Below are 20,356 nucleotides of genomic sequence, written 5' to 3' on the forward strand. Positions count from 1 at the left end.
GCTTAAGGCATATGAAAATAAAAGGTGGCGGTGGTGGTGTGTGTGTGTGTGTCTTTGATATGGGAACATGAACCATTGAGGCTGGCAGTAACCCCGCCCTAGGATTTATTAAAATATTCATACTACAGGGATTGGTGGGATTTCAAGTCCAGAGCCTAGGCTTTTTACTATGTATGGTGTGGGCTGGGTCCAGCCATTAGGGAAGTTAAATGTTCTGTGTGTGGAACCTGGTGGTTGGAAATGCTCAGAGGAGAGGCCTGGTTACTGTGTACCTCAAGGGGCTTACATTCTGTCCCTTAAAAGACCCTTAACAAAACGAAAAAAGGCCCTACGACACTTCTTTACTCCTCTTCTTTTAATAGATTTGTAATTGTTTCCATTATATTTGGCTGTATGCCAGCATTATGGCAGAGGGCAAGTAGTTTTAGAGAGAGTGAAGAAAGGTAGGAAGGTTGCTTTAATTTTTCCCAAGCTTGACTTGCGGGGAAATTCATGCATCCTTCCAGCTTATTGAACAGCCTCCGGATCTTTATTAAGTTGGCAAACAGCAGAAGGTCATCACTACTCAGGAACCTCAGGGCTGGAACCTCCTCTGGATCATGGAGCTTGTCAGGAAAAAAAAAAAAAAAAGAGGGGCCAAGAATGAGTGCCCATGAAATGAACAGAAGTGGGCTGGTGGGCGGGGCCTGAGCACTGATCTGGAGGTGGGGCATTGGGACCATTTTACTGCTAGTGAGGAAAGAGATTGCCAAACTGTGGAGACTTGAGAGAGCAAATGGACTTCAGACACTATCGAAGCTTATAATTTATTCACGAAATTTAACGAGCATCTACTAAATCTACCTTAAATAGTCTCTTCCCTAGAAAGTATCTAGTGGGGCAGAGGTGATGAGGGGTGCTCTAAAGGCCCAGGATAAAAGTATGGAGAGGGATATCTTGCTAGAGAAGATCGCTTGGGAACAACTAACACTCCTGTGTGCCTTGGCCTCCTGGAGTCCATTCCTCATCGCCTTATTTGCCCTGCCTGCTTCCTCCCTTACTCCGCACTTCCGCCCTTCCGCCCTTCCGCCCTTCCGCCCTTCCGCCCTTTGGCACTTCCGTTTGTAGCTGCTCCTAGCCTGCAGCTTCAGGGCCACCAAAGAGGGCACTTGTCCTCAGTGGAGCAGGCTAAAGAGTAGTGGAAGCAGAGCCTTCAGCAAACAGTTAGGGATGCAGGGGCACAAAGAACACTTTGAGTTCTCACCCCACCCTCCAGAGAAAGAGCAACTGTGAAAACAATGGGAAAAATAAAAATCCTTAGCATTGGGTTCCTTTTTTCATCAAAATGCCTTTTCCTTATTAAAATTCATTTCCGAAAGACAAGGAGAGAAGCAATGGGGGTGGGGTGAGGGGCAGGAATCTGTGTGAAGGTGCCCAAGAGAGGACATTTTTGTGTTTCAGAGAATGTACTTACCGTGAGAGTAATGTACCAAAGGGAGGCTATACATTACTGTATGTGCTGGCATTAGAGATCCACACTGTACATTTCTAACCAAGAAAGAAATGTATTAAGAGGTGAACCCAGGTAGACAGCCAGACTGACTAACGGGGCCTCGAATCATGCTGAACACACTTCAGGCCGAGTCTCCCTGTGTTTGATGGTCCTAAGAGATTTTGCATGTGTGCTGAATATTGAGATCATGTTTCTATATGAAATGCACGAATGCATATGCATTCCCTGTTTTCCAAGGTGAAGGCACTTGGAAAACTTGGAGCAACCTCCTCCTTTAAAAGCAGACGAAGTAAAGCTTCTCAGAGTTTAAGAGGTGTGCCCTAAGTCATTTTGCACGTGGAAGCACACCAGCTTCTGTGACTATTTCTCTGTGTCTGTGTGGTGATTTTGTTAGCTCAGTGCTTAGTCGGTGCTAGGTACCAAGCTTAGTATTATACATTTCCAAAGACTCCCCACTGCACCTGAGAGGAGTCATTATAGGTGAGAGGCTGAAGCAAAATAAAGTTCACTCACATCCCCAAGGGGCAGACTTGAGATTTGAAACTATAGACTGTAACTTGATGTCTGTGTTCTTAACCACTACATTATGGCCATCGTGGAATGTGTGCTTTGACTAAGCACTAGGATAAAAGAAGGAGAGAGGGCCAGTTCTGTCCTTCCAGAGTTCATTGTCAGTGAGAAGGCAGCCATGATGTCAAGAGAGGCAGTCGGGCTCAGCCAGTGCAGGGCAGGGCCAAGCCCATGGGAAGCTCAGAATGTGGTAGATGATGGCTGGATGAAGACCCAGGCAGTCTAGCAGTGTCTCCAAAGAGTCAGAGCTTGTGTTTCCAAGCTCTTCCCTAGGTTAGAACCCAGGTTTCCTCACCCAGCTTAGGGCTTTCTGCCATAGCAGGGAGGAAACAGAAACCTCACAACATCAACCCTAAAACAGGACTGTAGAGGCTGCCAAATGCATCCACACAAGGAACACTCAAAGATGCTCTGTGGACTTCAATCTGAACTGAAAGGAATTTTAAGAGAGAAGAAAATGTAAGGTTGCGCTTTAGTTACACAGGAAACTTTCATTGTGAATCCTCAAAATTTGTAGTATATAGATTATACATAAATATATGTGATCAGGAATAATATTAAGAAAATTATTTTACTCTTAACATCTAAATGATTTAAACTTTTTTTTTCAGACAGGGTTTCTCTGTGTAATAGCCCTGGCTGTCTTGGAACTCACTTTGTAGACCAGACTGGCCTCCAACTCTCAAGAGATTCACCTGCCTCTGCCTCCCAAGTGCTGGGATTAAAGGTGTGAGCCACCATGCCCATCTTAAACTATTTTTTTAAAATGCACATACCATTACTTTGGTTCCAAGGCTGATTGTTGCCTGTTGGCCCATAGCTAGAAAATTAATGGAGACTCTGTCTTGTTCTAGGATGCGAATTCCAATGTAATGGTTCAAAGCCAGAAAGACAGGTTTAAATGAGACAAAGGATGAGGAAGGCATGGTACTTGACCAGTTCCAGGTTCGTATCCTGTTGCCAGCTTGATCTGAGTATTGGCCTCCCAAGATGTTGATGTATACCCTGGAAGGCAATCAGAATGGTCAGTATAGACCTGGGTGTGGTGGCTCACCCCTACCATCACCTTTGCCATCACAGCATCCAGTGAGTTGTGGGGGGAGGAGTGCCAGAGTGACACCTTGGTTCAAAAAAAAAAAAAACCAGGGTAAAAAAAAAGAAGGGTAAAGATTCAGGATATGCCTTCAAGGAACTTCAGCATACAGAGAACACAGTTGTGCTGTACAGAGGCAGAGAGAAGAGACTTTGAGGATGCTGGGACCAGTCAGAAAACTCAAGAGTTCAGCTCATGTGGTTTAAGATCCCTGAAATCAACTGGCCTCTACAGCTTGTTGAATTAATATAGGTGACAATTACAACATTCTGCTCAATGTAACACAGACTTACTATAGATCCTGAAGAATAAGTATAAATTTACCATTATACACCGTGTTAATGGATTGATTACTACTATGGACTAGAAATACAGATACTTAACTGTGTCCCAGTTTGGTGAGCAATGACAAGGTTCAAGCTTTGCCAGTGACTGACAGTTTTATGAGTGAGATTGTACCTACATGTGATTTGAAAAGCCAACTTTGGTGGCTTATAACCTGTATCTAGCACTTCAGAAGATGAGGGTCACAAATCTGAGGCCAGCCTGCCCTGTAGAGGGAAGTACAACTAACTAGGGCTATAGAGTAAGAGCGTGTCTAAAAAAAAAAAAAAAAAGGCTTTCTTTCTGAAAGGCTTAAATTGTATCTGAAGTTGGAACCCAGATTTTTCTTTCAGATTAAAGGAAATAATATGGAGTCATAGAGTCTATATATTGGTAAATTAAAACGGAATCAGGATCTTTCTATAGAGATTTAGATCTTTCTCTTTTATTATGTGTGTATGCATGGAGTGCATGTGGGGGTTGCCTGTGAACATTCGTGTGGACGTCAGAGGATGACTTTGTCTAGGCAGATCTCTCCTTCCACCTTCATCCGTGGATTCCAGTAATAGAACTGGTGTTGCTGGAAGTGCATGCAGAATGCCTTTACAGGCTTTGTGGATCCAGGGATTTCGTTCATGTATTATTGCCTGACACAGCGACAGGATGATTTCTACTTAGGAATGAACCTCAAGAGAAAGCAACACAGTGTAGTGTGTCTCTGAGTTATATTATTATCTAAAGACCATTAACTTAAACAAATCTTTGTAAGGCCTTTCTTAGTGTTGAAGAGAAAAAAAATACAACTAAAAACAGTGAAAAAAATCATCAAAAATACTAAAATAGCAGCAAGGACCTAAACATACCAGACATTTCCATTGGGGTGATAGCAGGAGCTTCTGCCGGAGGAGTCAAACAGTGCCAGGATAGCAGGGCTGGTGGGCGTGTCCTCTTGGATTATACAGATAAAACCGTCTGTCTTGTTGGGCATTCGCATAATGGCTAGGTTTCCAGATGGATAGCTGAGATCAGATAAGGTCCTCTGAGTAAGCCAGTGATTGTTGACTGTTCGTGGAGTGACGTTAACTTATGAGGAGCTCTTTGAAATTAGGAACTGTAACCTTAAAGACCTTTCAGAGAAAAGGTCTCTATTACTTTTTGTTTTGTTTTGTTTCTGTTTTTGTTTTTCGAGACAGGGTTTCTCTGTGTAGCCCTGGCTGTCCTGGAACTCACTCTGTAGACCAGGCTGGCCTCAAACTCAGAAATCCGCCTGCCTCTGCCTCCCAAGTGCTGGGATTAAAGGTGTGCACCACCACTGCCCGGCCTCTATTACTATTACAATTATAATTTTGTATTATTAATACAAAACTATTGTATTCTTTTATATGAATTGAAATGTATTTATAAAATGCAAGAATTCCCAACAAAATTGCAAGGAACAGAATTTAGAAATATGGTTTCTGTGTCATGATAAAGTTAAATTCATCCCAAGAGTGTAAAGTTGCTTCAACATTTGAAAAAAAATCAACTAATATACCACATTAATAGAATAAAAAGCAAAAAAAGCATGATTATCTCTATACTCAATAGATATTTGTGTATTTGTGCGTGTGTGTGCGTGTGTACACATGTGTGCACACATATAAAGGTTAGAGGACTTAAAGGACTGAGTTCTCTCTCTACTATGTGTGTCCTAGGGGCTGAATTTAGGTCGTCAGGCTTGGGGAAAGCACCTTTACCCACCATCTCACTGGCCCCTTCTAGTCAATTTTATATGAAAGTTCTAACCATGGGAAGTTTAGGGAAAGAAAATATCTGATTAGAAGGGAAGGTAAAAGCCATATTTGGAATTTGTGTATACAGAGTCCTTAGGACCACAAAATGAAATTTCAGGACCAATAAATGAGTTCTGGCAGACTGTAACTGTAGGCTGTAAGACCAACATACCAAATCAATTGGCTTTCTTTGTATAGCAGGGAACATTTTGAAAAAATCATCCCATTCACGCTAGCATCAAAACCAAAGCACACTAAGCATCTTAGTGTTAATCGGGTCCATATGCACAGACTGCTCAGAGGTAAAGTTAAGTCAAGACTGAGTTTGAACCCTTTTGCAAATGAGCCACAGCTTCTATGAAAGTTATGAGCCACATGAAATAAAACAATAATAATAAAAGCTGGGCAAATTATCTAATAAAACAGAACTCCCATTCTTTTTCACAGGGGTGGAGTACAGCCTTATCATTTGCAACCATGGACCTCATTTTTCTGGCTTATTGTTGGGTTTGAGTAACATTTGAGACATTGACTTAAAAGGACTCTGTTCCACAAAGAGGCACTCAGTGAAAAGGGTTTCTTTGTTGTTGTTTTGTTATTGTTGTTTTTGTTTTTTCCTGTTTCTCCAGAGATCCTGGATGACTTTTATGCACAAACTCCATGGCCTGGCTATCTGAGTGTCCTATGAAGAACATAGGCTGTGACTTTGTGTTCATGAGCATTAGGGGTCAAAACATATCAGAGCTGGAAAATGTCCAAATTTCATAGCTAGAATGTTTCCTCCTAAATATTTAATTCAAGGAAATAAGTTGTAAGTCTGTAACAGGGAAGGCAGAGAGCTGTCCCCTGAGTGCTGGAACAGGCTCACAGCAGTGTGGTACGAAAAGTTCTGGATCTCAATGTCTATTGGCATTTAAATACTTTTAACATTACATGAAAGAGCCAGTTGTAAAATTAAGTCTATGCTTGAGTGGATTTCAAAGAAATATGCATGTAAGGACAGGGAAGGCAGAGCAAGGGAAGGTGAATTTTAAAATGTTACCAGCTTTCCTCTGGGTGGTAGAATTCTGAGAGTATGTATTTTTTTTGTATTTCCCTCCTCGTTCCCCTGGTTCTTTTTCCTTCCATCCTTCCTTCTTTTCCTCCTTCCTTCCCTCCCTCCCTCCCTCTTTCCTTCTTTCCTTTCCTCCTCCCTCCCTTCCTTCCTTCCCTCCCTCCCCCTCTCCTTCTTTCCTTTTCCACTTCCCTTCCTTTCCCTTCTTCCCTTTTTCCCTTTCCCTTCCCTTTCCCTTCCCTTTTCCCCTTTCCCTTTCCTTTTCCCTTTTCCCCTTTTTCCCCTTTTCCTTTTTCCTTTTCCCTTTTCTCTTTTCCCTTTTTCCCGTTTCCTTTTCCCCTTTCCCTTTTCCCTTCCCTTTTTTCCCTTCCCTTCCCTTTTTCCCTTCCCTTTTCCCCCCTTTCCCTTCCCTTTTCCCTTCCCTTTCCCTTCCCTTTTCCCTTCCCTTTTCCCCCTTTTCCCTTCTTCCCTTCCCTTTTCCTCTTTTCCTTTCCCTTTCCCCCTTTTCCCTTCCCTTTCCTCCTTCTCCCTTCTTCCCTTCCCTTTTCCCTTCTTCTCTCCTTTTTCCCTTCTTCCCTTCCCCTTCTTCCCTTCCCTTTTCCCTTCTTCCTTTTTCCCTTCTTCCCTTCTCTTTTCCCTTCTTCTCTTCCCTTTTCCCTTCTTCCCTTTCCTTCCCCTCCCTCCCTCCCTCCCTCCCTCCCTCCCTCCCTCCCTCCCTCCCTCTCTCCCTTCCCCCAGCCTTCCTTTCTTCCTTCCTTCCCCTCCATGTGTGAAACACTCTACCAAAGACATCCTACTTAGCTCTTCCCCCCCCCCCAAAAAAAAAAAAAAAACTTTGGGATAGGCTCACTCTAAGTTGGCCAGGCAAGCCATGGACTTGCTATTTTCCTGCTTTAGCCTCCCCTACCTCAGCCCCTCAAGTAGCTGAGGCTACAAGCCTATGCCCTCAGGCCCTGCCTGGTTTTCTTTTTTTGAAGTAAAACCAATACAATGACAGATGAAAAGAAAGGATACAATATTTGTGTTGTCCCATCAGGAAAGGAAGTGAGAAACTTGCTTCCGTGCTTGTAGCTCTTCTCCAGGAGCTCGTTCCTGATGACCTACACGCACAACAGAGTGACAGTAACTGTCATCTGCTGGGCTAATGCACTGAGCACAGTGGTACAAACTGGTTCTCTACTTAATGTGCTGGGCCTCCCTTCAACAGCATGGGACAGTCGGCAGTGACCTTTTCTCTTTGTTTTCTTAGAAAGAGTCTCACTATGTTGTCCTGGCTAACCTTTAACTCGACATGTTGAATCAACCAAGGCTGATCTTGAACTCAAGGAGGTCTGCTTACCTCTGCCCCAGATGCTGGGATTAAAGGTGGACATTACCATACCTAGAAAAATGAACTTTTTAACGTTGATTTATAAAAATTCTTCTTCCTTATAAATGTAGGATATAAGATATATAAAGATATATCATATGTAATTTAAATGATATTTCAGTTTGGGCTTGGTTTTAAATTTTAAATTTTAATTAATCAAATCCTTAGCAAATATTGGTTTTAGGTCTAAATCCATTTTATGATGTTAAAAAAAAATTACCTTGTGGCAGCACAAATTGGACTGAGTTGTACAAAAAAACACGAAGTGGGGAGGGATTGGGGTGAGGGATGAAAACTGGATCCGGGAGGAGTTAGCTGGAGGCGCCCGAGATGAGTATGATCAAAACACACTGCATGCGTGTGTGAAGTCCCCCAGTAGTACACATTTTAAACATGCAAAGAAAGTCTTTATAGTTTTGTATGTTGTATTTAGGTACTTGATCTTAAAATTTGTCTCTACATATGGTACGATGGTACAAGGTAGTCTTTTCAATTATATTAATAAAACATATGGCTGTCCAGTCAAGGTTGGCCCAGAACTACACATTCAAGAGACTTTCTTCCATCACTGCTGTGCAGCAGCACAGAGCATCCATCAGGGACACATGCTTGCGGAAGTCCAAGTATAGACTGTTCTCTGGCCCTGCTTCTTCTTCCCCCAGTTTAATCCCTCCCCTGGCTTAAATCACCATATTCCATGGAGGTCTACATCTCCCTTTGGGTTTCTTCCAGAGTGTCTTAGAAATTAGAGGTTCTTTCCACTTTAATGTCTACATAAAAGTGAAAAGAAACTTATGAAGACTTCCCTCAATATACATAGAATACACTCTTCTCAGAACCTTGTGGAGATTGCATCAGCTCATTTAAGGGTAGCCTGCCCCCTTTAAAGTTCTTCCTCTTTAACTCTGGGAGCATTAAAGGTTCACTGCAAACATGAAATACTTCAAATGCTAATGCAGTTTTGAGGAAGTAGTTAGAACTTTGGTGATTTTTCTTCCTTTTAATTTTCTAAGAGTGTGAGGTGGTCTTTAGTGTGTAGTTGTCAAATTCTAAGGTCAAAAGGTTTTACCTGAGAATATTAAAAAGATGTAAAGCGTAGAAGCAGTTGCAGTCTCAAGTCTGAGCCAGCTCTTTTTGAAAGATAGCTAATTGGCCGTCAGCAAGGCTCCACAAGAACTACTATATGTTTTAATCAAAATTGAATTTTTTAAAAAAATCACAACCAACCAACCAAACAAACAAACTGTAAGAGAGTTACCTTTCCACATGTTTTCCAGGAATCATAGCAGGTGATGGAGGCATTAGTCATCTGAAGATCAACTTTGTCTTCAGTGACCGCAGTCTGCGGTATATCTACAGAAAGCTGGTAAGAAATTGTCTTCAAATGCTTCGTATCCACTGGGAGAAGAATAGCATGAAGGTATATTTGTGCTTTGAATTAAAAAAATCTTTATAATAAAATAAAAATTCAAACCCTTGTTGCAAATGCATTGATATAGCAAACTTTTGTTTTAAAGGAAGAAAACTAAGGACTTTTATTAAATTAAAATTAGGAGTTTCTTTGATTAAAAATGATTGAAATTTTCTATTAAATAAAAAAGGAACATTCCTCTAAGAGATTTTTTATTATGTGGAATTCCTATGCTCTTGTTTCCTCCTTCCCCCTTCCTTTCTCCCTCCTCCCCTCCTTCCCTCCTTCCCCCTTCCTTTCTCCCTCCTTCCCTCCTTCCCTCCTTCTTCCCTCCTTCCCTCCTTCTCTCCTTCCCTCCCTCCTTCCCTCCCTCCCTCTTTCCCTCCTTCCCTCCTTCCCCCTTCCTTTCTCCCTCCCTCCCTCCTTCCCTCCTTCTCTCCCTCCTTCCCCCTTCCTTTCTCTTTCCTTTCTTCTTTTTTTTTTTAGAGTCAAGGTCTCAACTATATAGCGCCAGCTGGCTCAGAACTCTTTGTGGGACAAGCTGGGCTCAAGACCCCAGAGACCTGCCTGGCTAGAATTTAGACTTGTGTGCTACCATGCCTGTGGATTTTAGTTTCTGTATGTAACAATGAATTTCAAGAAGCTCCCTACAGTATTACATATTTAGTTACAAAAATACAAACTACATTGACTACCTTAAGTATCTTTTCCATAACAGAAGAAATTTGACACTGATTGGAAAACGAAGTTATTTCTTCCAAATTAGTTGGTCCATGAGGAGGCCATCAAACGTATAAAGCTAGGATTTCTGATGCTCAATTCAATTCTCCTTCAAATGCCCCAGTTCTGACCTATACTGACTAGCCCTGGTGAGCACAGGAAGGAAATATTCAGGTGTCTTTAGACAGATTTCCCACATACAAGTTTGAGAACAGAGCGCAATGGATGCTCCCTAACACAAGAGACACAGACTTGGTAGTACTCAGCCACTAAGAGGCATTCTGAGATGCAGCTACTTTATTTCAACCAACGATGGGACAGAGACCAAGAACTCTAAAAGCCAGAGGACCTGAACCCCATATCTCTTGACTCATTTTACCAGATACAGGCTTTCTGATACTTACAAAGGAACATTTTCAGCATTATTTTAATGTATGCCAATTTGATGCCTTGGCCCAGCATGTGAGGTTTCTGATGATGCAGGGCATCCATGACAAAAGTCTTACCGTCATCTGTTCCTGTGGGGCTCTGCTCATGTGATATGATCGCAAAATGCCTGGCCATCTGCCGCTCTTGTTTTCTACAGAATCAAAACAACCAAGCGTAAGTCTGAGTGGCGGTTGAAAGTGGAAACAGTGCTCTTCACACCTCACCCGGTCACGTGCCATCCTTTGTTGTTTTAATCTTTCATCACTCATGAATCCAGTTTATGTAGTCAGAGCCTGCAAGTGGTCCTATGGGCAAATCTCTCCAGCCTAGGAATTCTGAATTGCCCTGATAATTTATGTTTGACCACCTCTACTTTAAGTCAGTGAGCTCGTTAGGTTTTGTCCCCAATATCATCATTATTAGTATTATTATTACTATTTAGTATCTGTATATGTGTGTGTGTGTGTGTGTGTGTCTGTGTATGTGTGTGGTGCAAGGGACTTAATTTGTGGCCCTGTATACACAAGGGAGGTATTCTGCTACTGAGCTATATTCTGGCTTTTATGGGAACTTTTGAATCTCATAACATCAACCAGGAATGATAATGAGCTTGCTTTACCTCATTTCTATTTCCTTATAAGGAATGCAGTCTCATAATTCTATGTTTTGAGAAACCAAGTTTCATTTTATGAGACACTCTTCAGTCAGCGTATCCCATCTGGCTCAGCACCAGGGCCCGAGTTACCTCTGCAAAGCCTTTTCCTTTGCCTTGAGCCTGTCGATTTCACTGCCATGTGCTGCGTGAGGCGTGATACTGATTAATTCCATCTCGGGGGTTTTGGTGGTTAGCATTTCCTCATTGATATAATCAAGAAGATTTTGAAACTGAACACAGCAGGTCCTCTGAAAAAGCAAGGAAGCTATGACTTTGTCATGGATAGTGGGTAAAGAAGGTCACAGGGGATGAACCCCCCAAACCGCAGTGAGGTGTGGCTAACAAGAGGCTCTACCTCCTCTATCCTCTGTTAGCTTTGGTGAGGTGAAGGTCACACACCACACAATCCACAAGCCTCTAAGATTCATTTCAGCTGTTTTTTCAGTACTTCAGAGCACCCATCACCAGTCAGTTCAGTTGAAGTCTGTACCCACAAACAGTGGACCCCGCTCCTCAGAGCTGCCACAAATCACAAATCGGTTTCTTTCTTTATTTTTGAGACATTTATCCACGTCTACTCTCCATGTATCCAAGGATGACCTTGAACTTGTAATTTTTCGGTCTCCATCTCCCAAGCACTGGGAATACAACCTGTGTTACCATGAGGAGAACCAGCCTGCCTCCATCTTAGGCTTAAAAGCCATCTTCTAGTAAAGACAAACTAGGTTCATTCCTGTTTATGATTAAGCCTGTTTCTGTGCCCTACCTTAACTACAAATGTACTGCTTGTACCAGGAATGGCAATCATGTCTTTGTATCAGAAAGTTTCTCAATTTTCAGACACAACAAAATTGAAATAATTCCCTGCATCTTATCAGGTCTTTTGGGAACCCTTCCTCCTACTAAGTTGTCCAGCCCTGATATGAAGCTATATGCCTAGTCTTACTGTAACTTGTTATGCCATGTTTAGTTGATATCCCTGGGAGGCTTGCCCTTTTCTGAAGGGAAATGGAGGGGGTGTGGATCTAGGGTAGAGGAGAACTGTGTCCCGGCTTTTATGGGGACTTTTGAATCTCATAACATCAACCAGGAATGATAATGAGCTTGCTTTACCTCATTTCTATTTCCTTATAAGGAATGTGGTCTCATAATTATACATTTTGAGAAATCAAGGGATGAGGGACTGGGAATGAGTGGGGGGAGGGAAAACTGCAGTCAGGATATAATATTTAAAGAGCAATAAATTATTTTTAAAAAATCCATGCTCAACAAACTGTTAGAAATTCTGTCAATTATGGAAGTGTTTTTCTTGAAAAAGTTGTCAAAGTGTTTAAATAAGTCGTAGTTGGTTGGCAAGGGCTCAGGTGAATGAAGCAAAACTTCCTGGCTCAATTCATTCAACTTTTGAATGACAGGCAGTAGAGGATTTTTTTTTAAGATCTCACCAGTTTACCGAGCATACATCAGATACAATGGTTTCACCTCGATTCAAAATCACTAGCAGATTGCCAATCAGTGACTTTGAGCGTTATTTGGTGTAAGTGTATCTTTAAGAAATGCTTTGGAGCTTTTATTTGGTCTAGCCACAAAGCTGGGTGTCGCTGGTTGTCAGTGATACCTTCTACTTTTATTTGCTTCTCACCATCTGATTGACAAATGGTTTGTTGAGGTTGCACAGAATGAGAGATTCACAGTTCACAATGGTGTGCTTTCCTTTCTTCCTTGTGTGTATGTTTTTCTCATGAGGCATCCACTTATCAAGTTTGGTTTTTTTTCACTTTTCCAATTTATTTCAAATGTGGAATGAACGAATGACCTTCAAATGGTCTGTGTTGAGTTTTTCTGTCAGCTTCTCTCGTAACATGATAAGCTTTGATGACTGCTCTTAAATGGTCATCCTCAACCTCTGACTCCCCATCACCAAGTCTATCGCATGCAGGGCTCTCTTCTTCTTTGTGAAACTTCTTCAGTGACCACAGGACTGAGCATTTGCTAGCAGTTTCTCTCTTCTTTCCTCTCTTCCTTTATCCATCCCCTCCACCCCCAGGGCCCTTATGTATACCAAGCTGGCCTCAAACCTTCAACCTTCCTGTTTTTCCCTCCTGAGTTCTAGAATGGTATATATGTGTCACAGCACCAGGCTAAACATACTGTTAGTTCCAACAGAGCTTTGTCAACATGTTATTATCAGTCTTTTAAATTACAGCTTCCTAGTGGATGTGATTGGCATTTCCTTAACAGCTAACACCTAACCCTTAAAAATGATAACGTAAGAGACAGAAGCAGGAGAAACTACTACATATGTTTAAAAATAGCACACGGTCCTCAATCAAATCTTATTTAGAACTAACTTACATATGCTTTTCGTTTGGTTTGAATGTCATCAGAGGAACTGTCCAAATTAAAAAACAATGACTGTAGATCACTTCCACAAAATTCACATATGGGTTCCAGCTCTTGTTCATCCTTCAGAGAAAGAGAGAGAAAGTGAAGAAGTGTCCTAAGGCCCAGCAAGCTTAGGAGTAATAGGAGTGGGGTTGTGGGGAGTGAATGCTTAGCAGAGCCACAAAGACAATGGGGGATGATGGGGGATGTGCCAATTTATTTGAGAACAATCATCACAGAAATACTTGATGGAGAACTTCTAAGGGCCTGAGATTTTGTAGCTGAAGGGACCGAGCCAGCAAAGATCTGCGTGGTCTAGCATGTGACATCATTTCCACTCAAGTGTTAGAAGGGACTAAGGAGCCCTGCAGGGCATTTTGACTGCTAATCTCTGGCATAGTCATGCAAAGCAAAGTCAAGTGCTTTGGCGCTATGCAAATGGGAGAAGAAAGCTACAGAAAGGATGACCTCAGAGTGGAATGGACAGAAATATATACTATGTAACCTGTAAATGCTAGGAAGAAAAAGCCTTGTCATTACAGTATACATGTTTGCTACTTTTTATGTCTCTGTGACAGAATTCCTCACAGAGTTGACTTTAATGAAGAAGAGTTTCTTCTGGCTTGTGACTTAGAGGATAGAGTCTATCATGGCAGTGAAGGCATGGCCATGGTAGTACCTTGTGGCTTTTGTAACAGGAATGTGAAGTGGCTGGTTACATTGCCTCAGCAGTCAGGAAACAGAGATCTAGGGCCTGAATGGGACAGTCTGTGTGACCCATAAGACCTACTCCTAGGGACCCATTTCCTCCAGCAAGATTCTACCTCCTAAAGATTCCACAACCTTCTGAAACAGCATCATTAGCTGGGGACTAGGTAGTTAAATACATGAGCCTGTGAGGGAAATCTGACATTCACCATGTACAGTTACCAACTTTCTACAGCAAGCTAGAGTCTTTTCTTCCTGGGGTACCTGTGCTTGGAGTTCTGAGCTCCAAAGGGCAATTCAGGAGGAGAGGAAGCTGATGAGGAGAAAGAAGCAAAACAGAAGTCAGGATGGGTCAAGTAACTGTGAGAGGTTACTACACTAAGACCATGTTGGTATTTGTTACAGCTATGATTTCAGAGGATTCTTGGCAAGTGAGTAGCTAGGTCTCAGAAAAATCCTTTAGAAAAAGATTCAGATGTGCCTTTCGGGGCATGAATGGCACTAGCACATCTATATATCCCATGAAAATTATCCTGAGAGACAGGGTATCCAGTTCTAAAGGTGACCAAGTTAGCTAATGAAGATGGGGATTGGCCACTCACATAGAGACATCTGTAGAATGTCAAAACCGTCCCATAATAAGCTTAATGCACCACCAAAACCAGTGCGGAGATGATGAAAAGTGAAATGGTAATGACTATGACATGGTGACTACTTCTATACAAGAGACTTGGTGGTGCATTCTTTGGCTCATGAGTCTTTTTGTTCCTGCACCTGAAAATGAAGCAAAGAGCTTTTTGAAAGACTTTGAGTGCCACTGGACTCTTCATGTGAAGAAGGTAGGAAGAGGGTAGCCAGCCACTACCATGCCTGAACTCAACAAATGTTAATACTACCAGCCAAGTCTGCCTCTTGATCCAGAGGAACCAGCCTTGTCCACTATATCTCCCTGGGGGAGTCCACAAGGCATTCTTCTTATGGTCAAGCCCATTTCTGGGAGTCAGAGGAAGAGTATATCCCACCAGCTCAAGAGCACTCTTGATATAAGCCCTTCTGGCTCTGTTCAGCTAAAAATTTCAGTCTAAAGAGTCTATAGAGTGACTATCAGGTTTCCAAAGCAGAGTAAACAGCTCAACAAATAGTTATTGGTGTTATGCTACCTGGTATCTAAGGTATTGCCCTTTGCTAGTGCCACACAGTTCAACTGCTGTGCACAACGGCAATGAGCTACACATCAGTACATCCTCAGTCCTGCATATGTGCTATGATATTGGGACAAAACTCTTTACTTACCCTTACTATGCACACAAGACATCACCTAGTACATCTCAGAAGATGTCATCAAGGGGATTTGGATCTGGGAGTGTGCATTCTCTTCACACGGTTGTATACTATCCTAGATTGGGCAATAGCTTTGCTTCTGGCCATTCCTTTACCACTCTGGCCCACGGAATTACTAAGGAAACATTTATCTAGCTTATCAAATACTGGCATTAACTGGTTCCTTAATATCATTAAATATGGCAAAGGTTCACTTGTATTTTTAGGCTTTGTGACCACTACTGTTGGTTGAATTGTGTCTTCCCGGAAGATACATTGAATGTTTCACCTCTAGTATCTGGAAATGGGACTTTATTTGGTCTTTATGAAGGTCACCAAGTTAGAATGGGGTTATTGGGATAGGTTTAATCTGCTATTATTGGTGGTGTCAGTAGAGAAGGGTCTTTGGACATAAGGACCCAACAAGAAGCCAGTGAATACCGAGGCAGAGACTTGCAGGATACAAATGCCAGCCAAAGAGGGCTACACACTGTCCACCAGTCTGTAAAGCCAGGAAAATGAAGGGAGTCTCCCTATAGTGGTGACCCTGTTGACACCCAGATCCAGACTTGTGGCCTCCTGAACTATAGGGCAGAGGCTCTTTTGTTCTACAGCACTCAGATGGGAGGAGTTAGGAAGCCACCTCATGTGCTAGTCTAAGTAAAGGAACCCTTTGCGTTGGTTCTTTTAGACTGTATTCACATCTATTGTACAAGTCACTGTGTGGCCCCATTGGCCCTTTACAGCAATACTAAAGCAGAGGAACTGAAGTACCTTAAAGCTAATGTCCATATACGAGTAATCTTTTCTATATGACAGAATAGCCGGTGGCCCAATGCTGGGTAACGTCCTTAGAGAAGTTTCAAATAAATTTACAAAGTCTTCATTAAACTAAATAAGAAGAGAGAGAGAAAAAAAAACAATTAAAGATTGAATAAGTAACTTTACAAGAACAATGCAGTAGTTATTATGACAAATCGCTCTTACCTCCATCTCACATAAGATGCTTAGCTTGGGCTCTTCAGGATTAATTACCCAATTTCCTGAAGAGAAAGGATGGATTCAAATGAAAAATGGCAAACCATTTTACAGTATGCTCTATTTTTCTCTATTTTAGAGATTCTCCCCCATCCAAACCTACTAGGATGTCATACTCAAGCAGGAAAAGGTATGCATGTACACACATTCATGCACACACATGCACATGCATGCATGTGCTCATACACATGCACCCTCCCCCTCCCCCAAGCCCTTCACTTGCACTGCTTGCCACGGTACATTCTCAGCACTGTACAAATCAGATTTGTTCCTTACTGACAATTTGTCTTTTCCAGCAGAAGAAGATGAAAACAAGCAACCGCTTACCTCTTAACTTAGAAGCTGGACTTTCTGGGGGTGCTTCTGTTATCTCAATGGATGGTATTCGTTCTAACAACAACAACAACAACAACAAAGTATGTATATATTTATCATCAATCTTTAAAAAAGAGAAACCAAGTTGAGTATGAAAAAAATCATAGAGATATAAGTGCTTGCGTTTGTTTCATCTTGAATTTCCCCTCCTTTCCCTAAACACTGATTGAACAATAGGCACAGCCACCAACCACTCTGCATAAATTCTTAGGTTTAAAGCAGCTAGAGTCGGAATGATGAATCCAGAGACAAAGAAGATGATGCTGAGCCATAACAGCCCTCTCTGTCCCAGAGCAAGCAGGGACAAAGAGAGTCATTAGAGACAGGATTAGAAGGTGATCTGTCATGGGGAATGTCTGTTATCTGAAGAAAACATTGAAATATATTTTAAGGCATCGAGTCAACAAAAGTGCTAGTTCAAGCATAAAAATTAATGCCCAATCATTAAGGCCTTATCTGGGCTTAATAGAACAACTAACCTTGGAGCATCTCGTGACCCTATAATGGACTACCAAGTAGTCATTTCAGAGAAATAGCCACTCCTGATGTGGTATGGTGGCCATGCTGTCTTAGTCCATTTGGGATGCTGGGAAGGGCCAGAAGGTTTGGTGCCACCCGAGGGCTTGTTTCTTGGCTAACAGATGTTGTTGAGATTAACAAATTTGCCCAACATCTCAATGTTTATGTGTACTGCCCAGATTCAGCATCAGCTCTACTGCCCTTCCATACTAGTCCAACTTGCAGTTTGCAAGCCAACCTCCCAATAAAACCTAAACAAGCAAAGGACTCACTTATTTCCTTTCTAGTAGAAATGCGTTGAAGCCAACTTTCGTCCTCTGTTTGTACTGATATCTGAACTCTTTCATACAAACTTGGGTACAGATTTCTGAAATTTAAATCAAAATGTTACAGTGTAATTATATGGTTGTTAGCAAGTCTAACTCTACAGAGTATATTTTTAGTGGAATAATATATGCCCATAGAAAGTTCTGATGTTTTCTTTTAAAATATTTTCTTCCATTCCTATATTTTCAGTAAAATTAAACATGATATGTTTGATCAAATAAATTCTTTGGAAAGTGTTCCTGAAAGTACTCAGATCTGTGGTCCATGAGGGACAGTGAGAACTGGCCTTTTGGGTCAGAGTTTTAGTAGGAGTTATGTAATACCATAGACAGACAGGAATGGTGGGGTTCTAAAGAGATTCAGGCCCATGAGGGTAAATGGTAAAGGGGAGACTCCATAATATATAGTTGATATGGCAAGTAGACCACAGTGCAGATTGATTGTCTCTGATTCTCAAGAAGAGAGAAAGCGGGAAAGATTTGCCCTTTCCGTGACTGTCCATCAAACAGAATGTGACCTGTTGCTCCTGATTGCCTAAGATGCTTAGTAAACATTCTCTGAAGAAGTGAGGACTGCAGACTCACAGAGAGCCACAGGAGAATCCCTAACGTTTCACAGTAACCATGAGGGTAGAGATAGAGACGATATGCACTGCAGTCGGTGTGCATAGACTCAGTAGGCCCAGCTCAAACTCAACACTTTCTAGATCCTGGAGGCTTCTAACATTTTTTTTTCCCTATAGGGATTTACTAGCACCATATCTGTGCATGTGTGGAACTCTCTTGCTTGTGCTAGTAATGTGCACATTTGAACATCTGCATAAATTTAAATTAGCACAAAGTGGTCATTTTCTTTAGTTTAAAATGATATAGGGCTGGGCTTTCTGGCCAGGCAGTCTTGCCACAAAGGTGAACTTCGGGTTCAGTGAGAGACTATCTCAGATAAGACAAGACAGAGAGCAATAAACAAAGATACTTCTGGTCTCCACAGGCTTCTGCAGGCATGACTACACCAGCACGAAAACATGCATACACACTGCATATACATATGTGAGCACACACAAGAAATTATGCAAACCTTTGTTTTGCTTTGTTTTTCAAGACAGGGTTTCTCCCTGTAGCCTGGCTATCCTGGAACTTGCTCTACAGACCAGGCTGGCCTTGAGCTTGGCTGACTATATTTCCTGAACACTAAGAAGTTATATAGACTTTTTGAAAAGTACTAAAGTTAGGGGCTGGTGAGATGGCTCAGCAGTTAAGAGCATCAACTGCTCTTCAGGATGTCATGAGTTCAAATCCCAGCAACCACATGGTGGCTCACAACCATCCATAATGAGATCTGACGCCCTCATCTGGGTGTCTGAAGACAGCTGCAGTGTACTTTGAGCCGGAGGGAGCGGGGCTGGAGCAAGAGGGAGAAGGAAAGGGGGGAAAAAGAAAGAAAAGTGCTGAAGTTATGGCAAACATGTTGTAATTAAGAGACTTCTATTCCTTCTCTGAGTACTTTAATCAGCTTTTTGATTAATGCAGGGAAGTAAGAATTTAATAACTCCAGTGATAACAAGTAAATGTTTTCCAATCTCCCTTATTTTTTGACATTTTAATTAAGGAATTGTATCTTCTAAAATGATCAAACAACATTATTTCAGTTCATCAATTTAGCATTGTTACTTTCCCACCAGAGTTCAACTGTGTCTTCCTCTGTCATTTTGACACTTAGTTTCCTGGCACACTGCATCAGTGAAATGCTTTTGTTTTTCACTTCTGAAGCAACTGTGTCCTGGAATAGGCAAAGAGCTCCTCTGCAGAGGCCACTTATGCAAGTCTCTGAGGGAATCTTGTTTATCTAACTTTCCTGAGAGACAAGCTGTGGGTACTAACAGTAAAGCAACATGAGAGGGAAATCTCAAGACATTTGCTGTGTATTCTCCCCTATCCCCACCCCCAATGCAATAACTAACAAAAAATGAACACATTATTCATGCAAATGTCTTTGCCTTCCTTAGTCTTCCACTAAAGTTTTTGCATGGAATTTTTAGGTGGAAGATAAATGAGAATGGCCACAAAATTTACTTTGTGGAGAGCATACTAGGTAGAAATGAATATTGCTTTACCTGCGATATTTTAATTACCTTCACAAAAGCTAACCAAAGCCTTAGTATTTCCTTTTCACTGGCAAGAAAATGGAGGCCCATGGAGTCAAAAGGCTGTCTAAAAGAGTCAGAGAGGCTTCTGTCTTGGTCCAAAACTTATTTTGTCACTTTCATCTGTGTCTTAGTTATTGTTTCATTGCTGTGAAGAGACACCATAGCCAAGGCATCTCCTATAGATCATTTAACTGGGGGCTTGTCTACAGTTTTAGTCCATGATCAACATGGTAGGAAGCTGACAGGCATAGTGCTGGAGCAATAGTTGATAGCTTTTCCTGATCCTTAGGCAGAAGAGTAGGGAGGGGACAGGGAGGAGGGAAAAGGGGAGAGGGGAGAGGGAGATTGGGCCTTTGAAACCTCATAGTCCACCCCCCCCCACTTACTTCCTCAATGAGACTACGCCTCCTAATCCTTCTAATCTTTCTCAAATAGCTCCACTCCCTGATGGCTAAGCATTTAAATACGTGAGCCTATGGAGCCATTCTCACTAAAACTACCACAATCTGCCTTTTAAAGTGCCTCAGTGCCCCATTGCAGTGAAAATAGCAGTAAGGCAAATGAAAATAGAGTTGAACTGATGTTGGCTATATTCTTAGGGCATTAAAACTCTCTCTCTCTCTCTCTCTCTCTCTCTCTCTCTCTCTCT

General features: G+C 41.9%; 1 protein-coding gene across 1 annotated transcript in view; it reads right to left on the reverse strand.

The window, feature by feature from the left end:
• Positions 1-341: 341 nt before the first annotated feature.
• Erich6 (glutamate rich 6) overlaps positions 342-20,356 on the reverse strand; it is a 24,959-nt gene continuing 4,944 nt past the window's right edge. The window contains 13 exon segments of the mRNA XM_028763591.1: positions 342-605; positions 2,839-3,067; positions 4,343-4,504; positions 5,466-5,516; positions 5,518-5,570; positions 6,253-6,330; positions 10,274-10,385; positions 10,980-11,137; positions 13,245-13,355; positions 16,077-16,193; positions 16,290-16,345; positions 16,668-16,730; positions 17,507-17,601. Of these exon segments, the coding sequence (XP_028619424.1) occupies positions 342-605; positions 2,839-3,067; positions 4,343-4,504; positions 5,466-5,516; positions 5,518-5,570; positions 6,253-6,330; positions 10,274-10,385; positions 10,980-11,137; positions 13,245-13,355; positions 16,077-16,193; positions 16,290-16,345; positions 16,668-16,730; positions 17,507-17,601 (1,549 nt within the window).

Source organism: Grammomys surdaster, unplaced genomic scaffold (assembly GCF_004785775.1).
Source record: "Grammomys surdaster isolate TR1022 unplaced genomic scaffold, NIH_TR_1.0 139, whole genome shotgun sequence".
NCBI lineage: Eukaryota > Metazoa > Chordata > Mammalia > Rodentia > Muridae > Grammomys > Grammomys surdaster.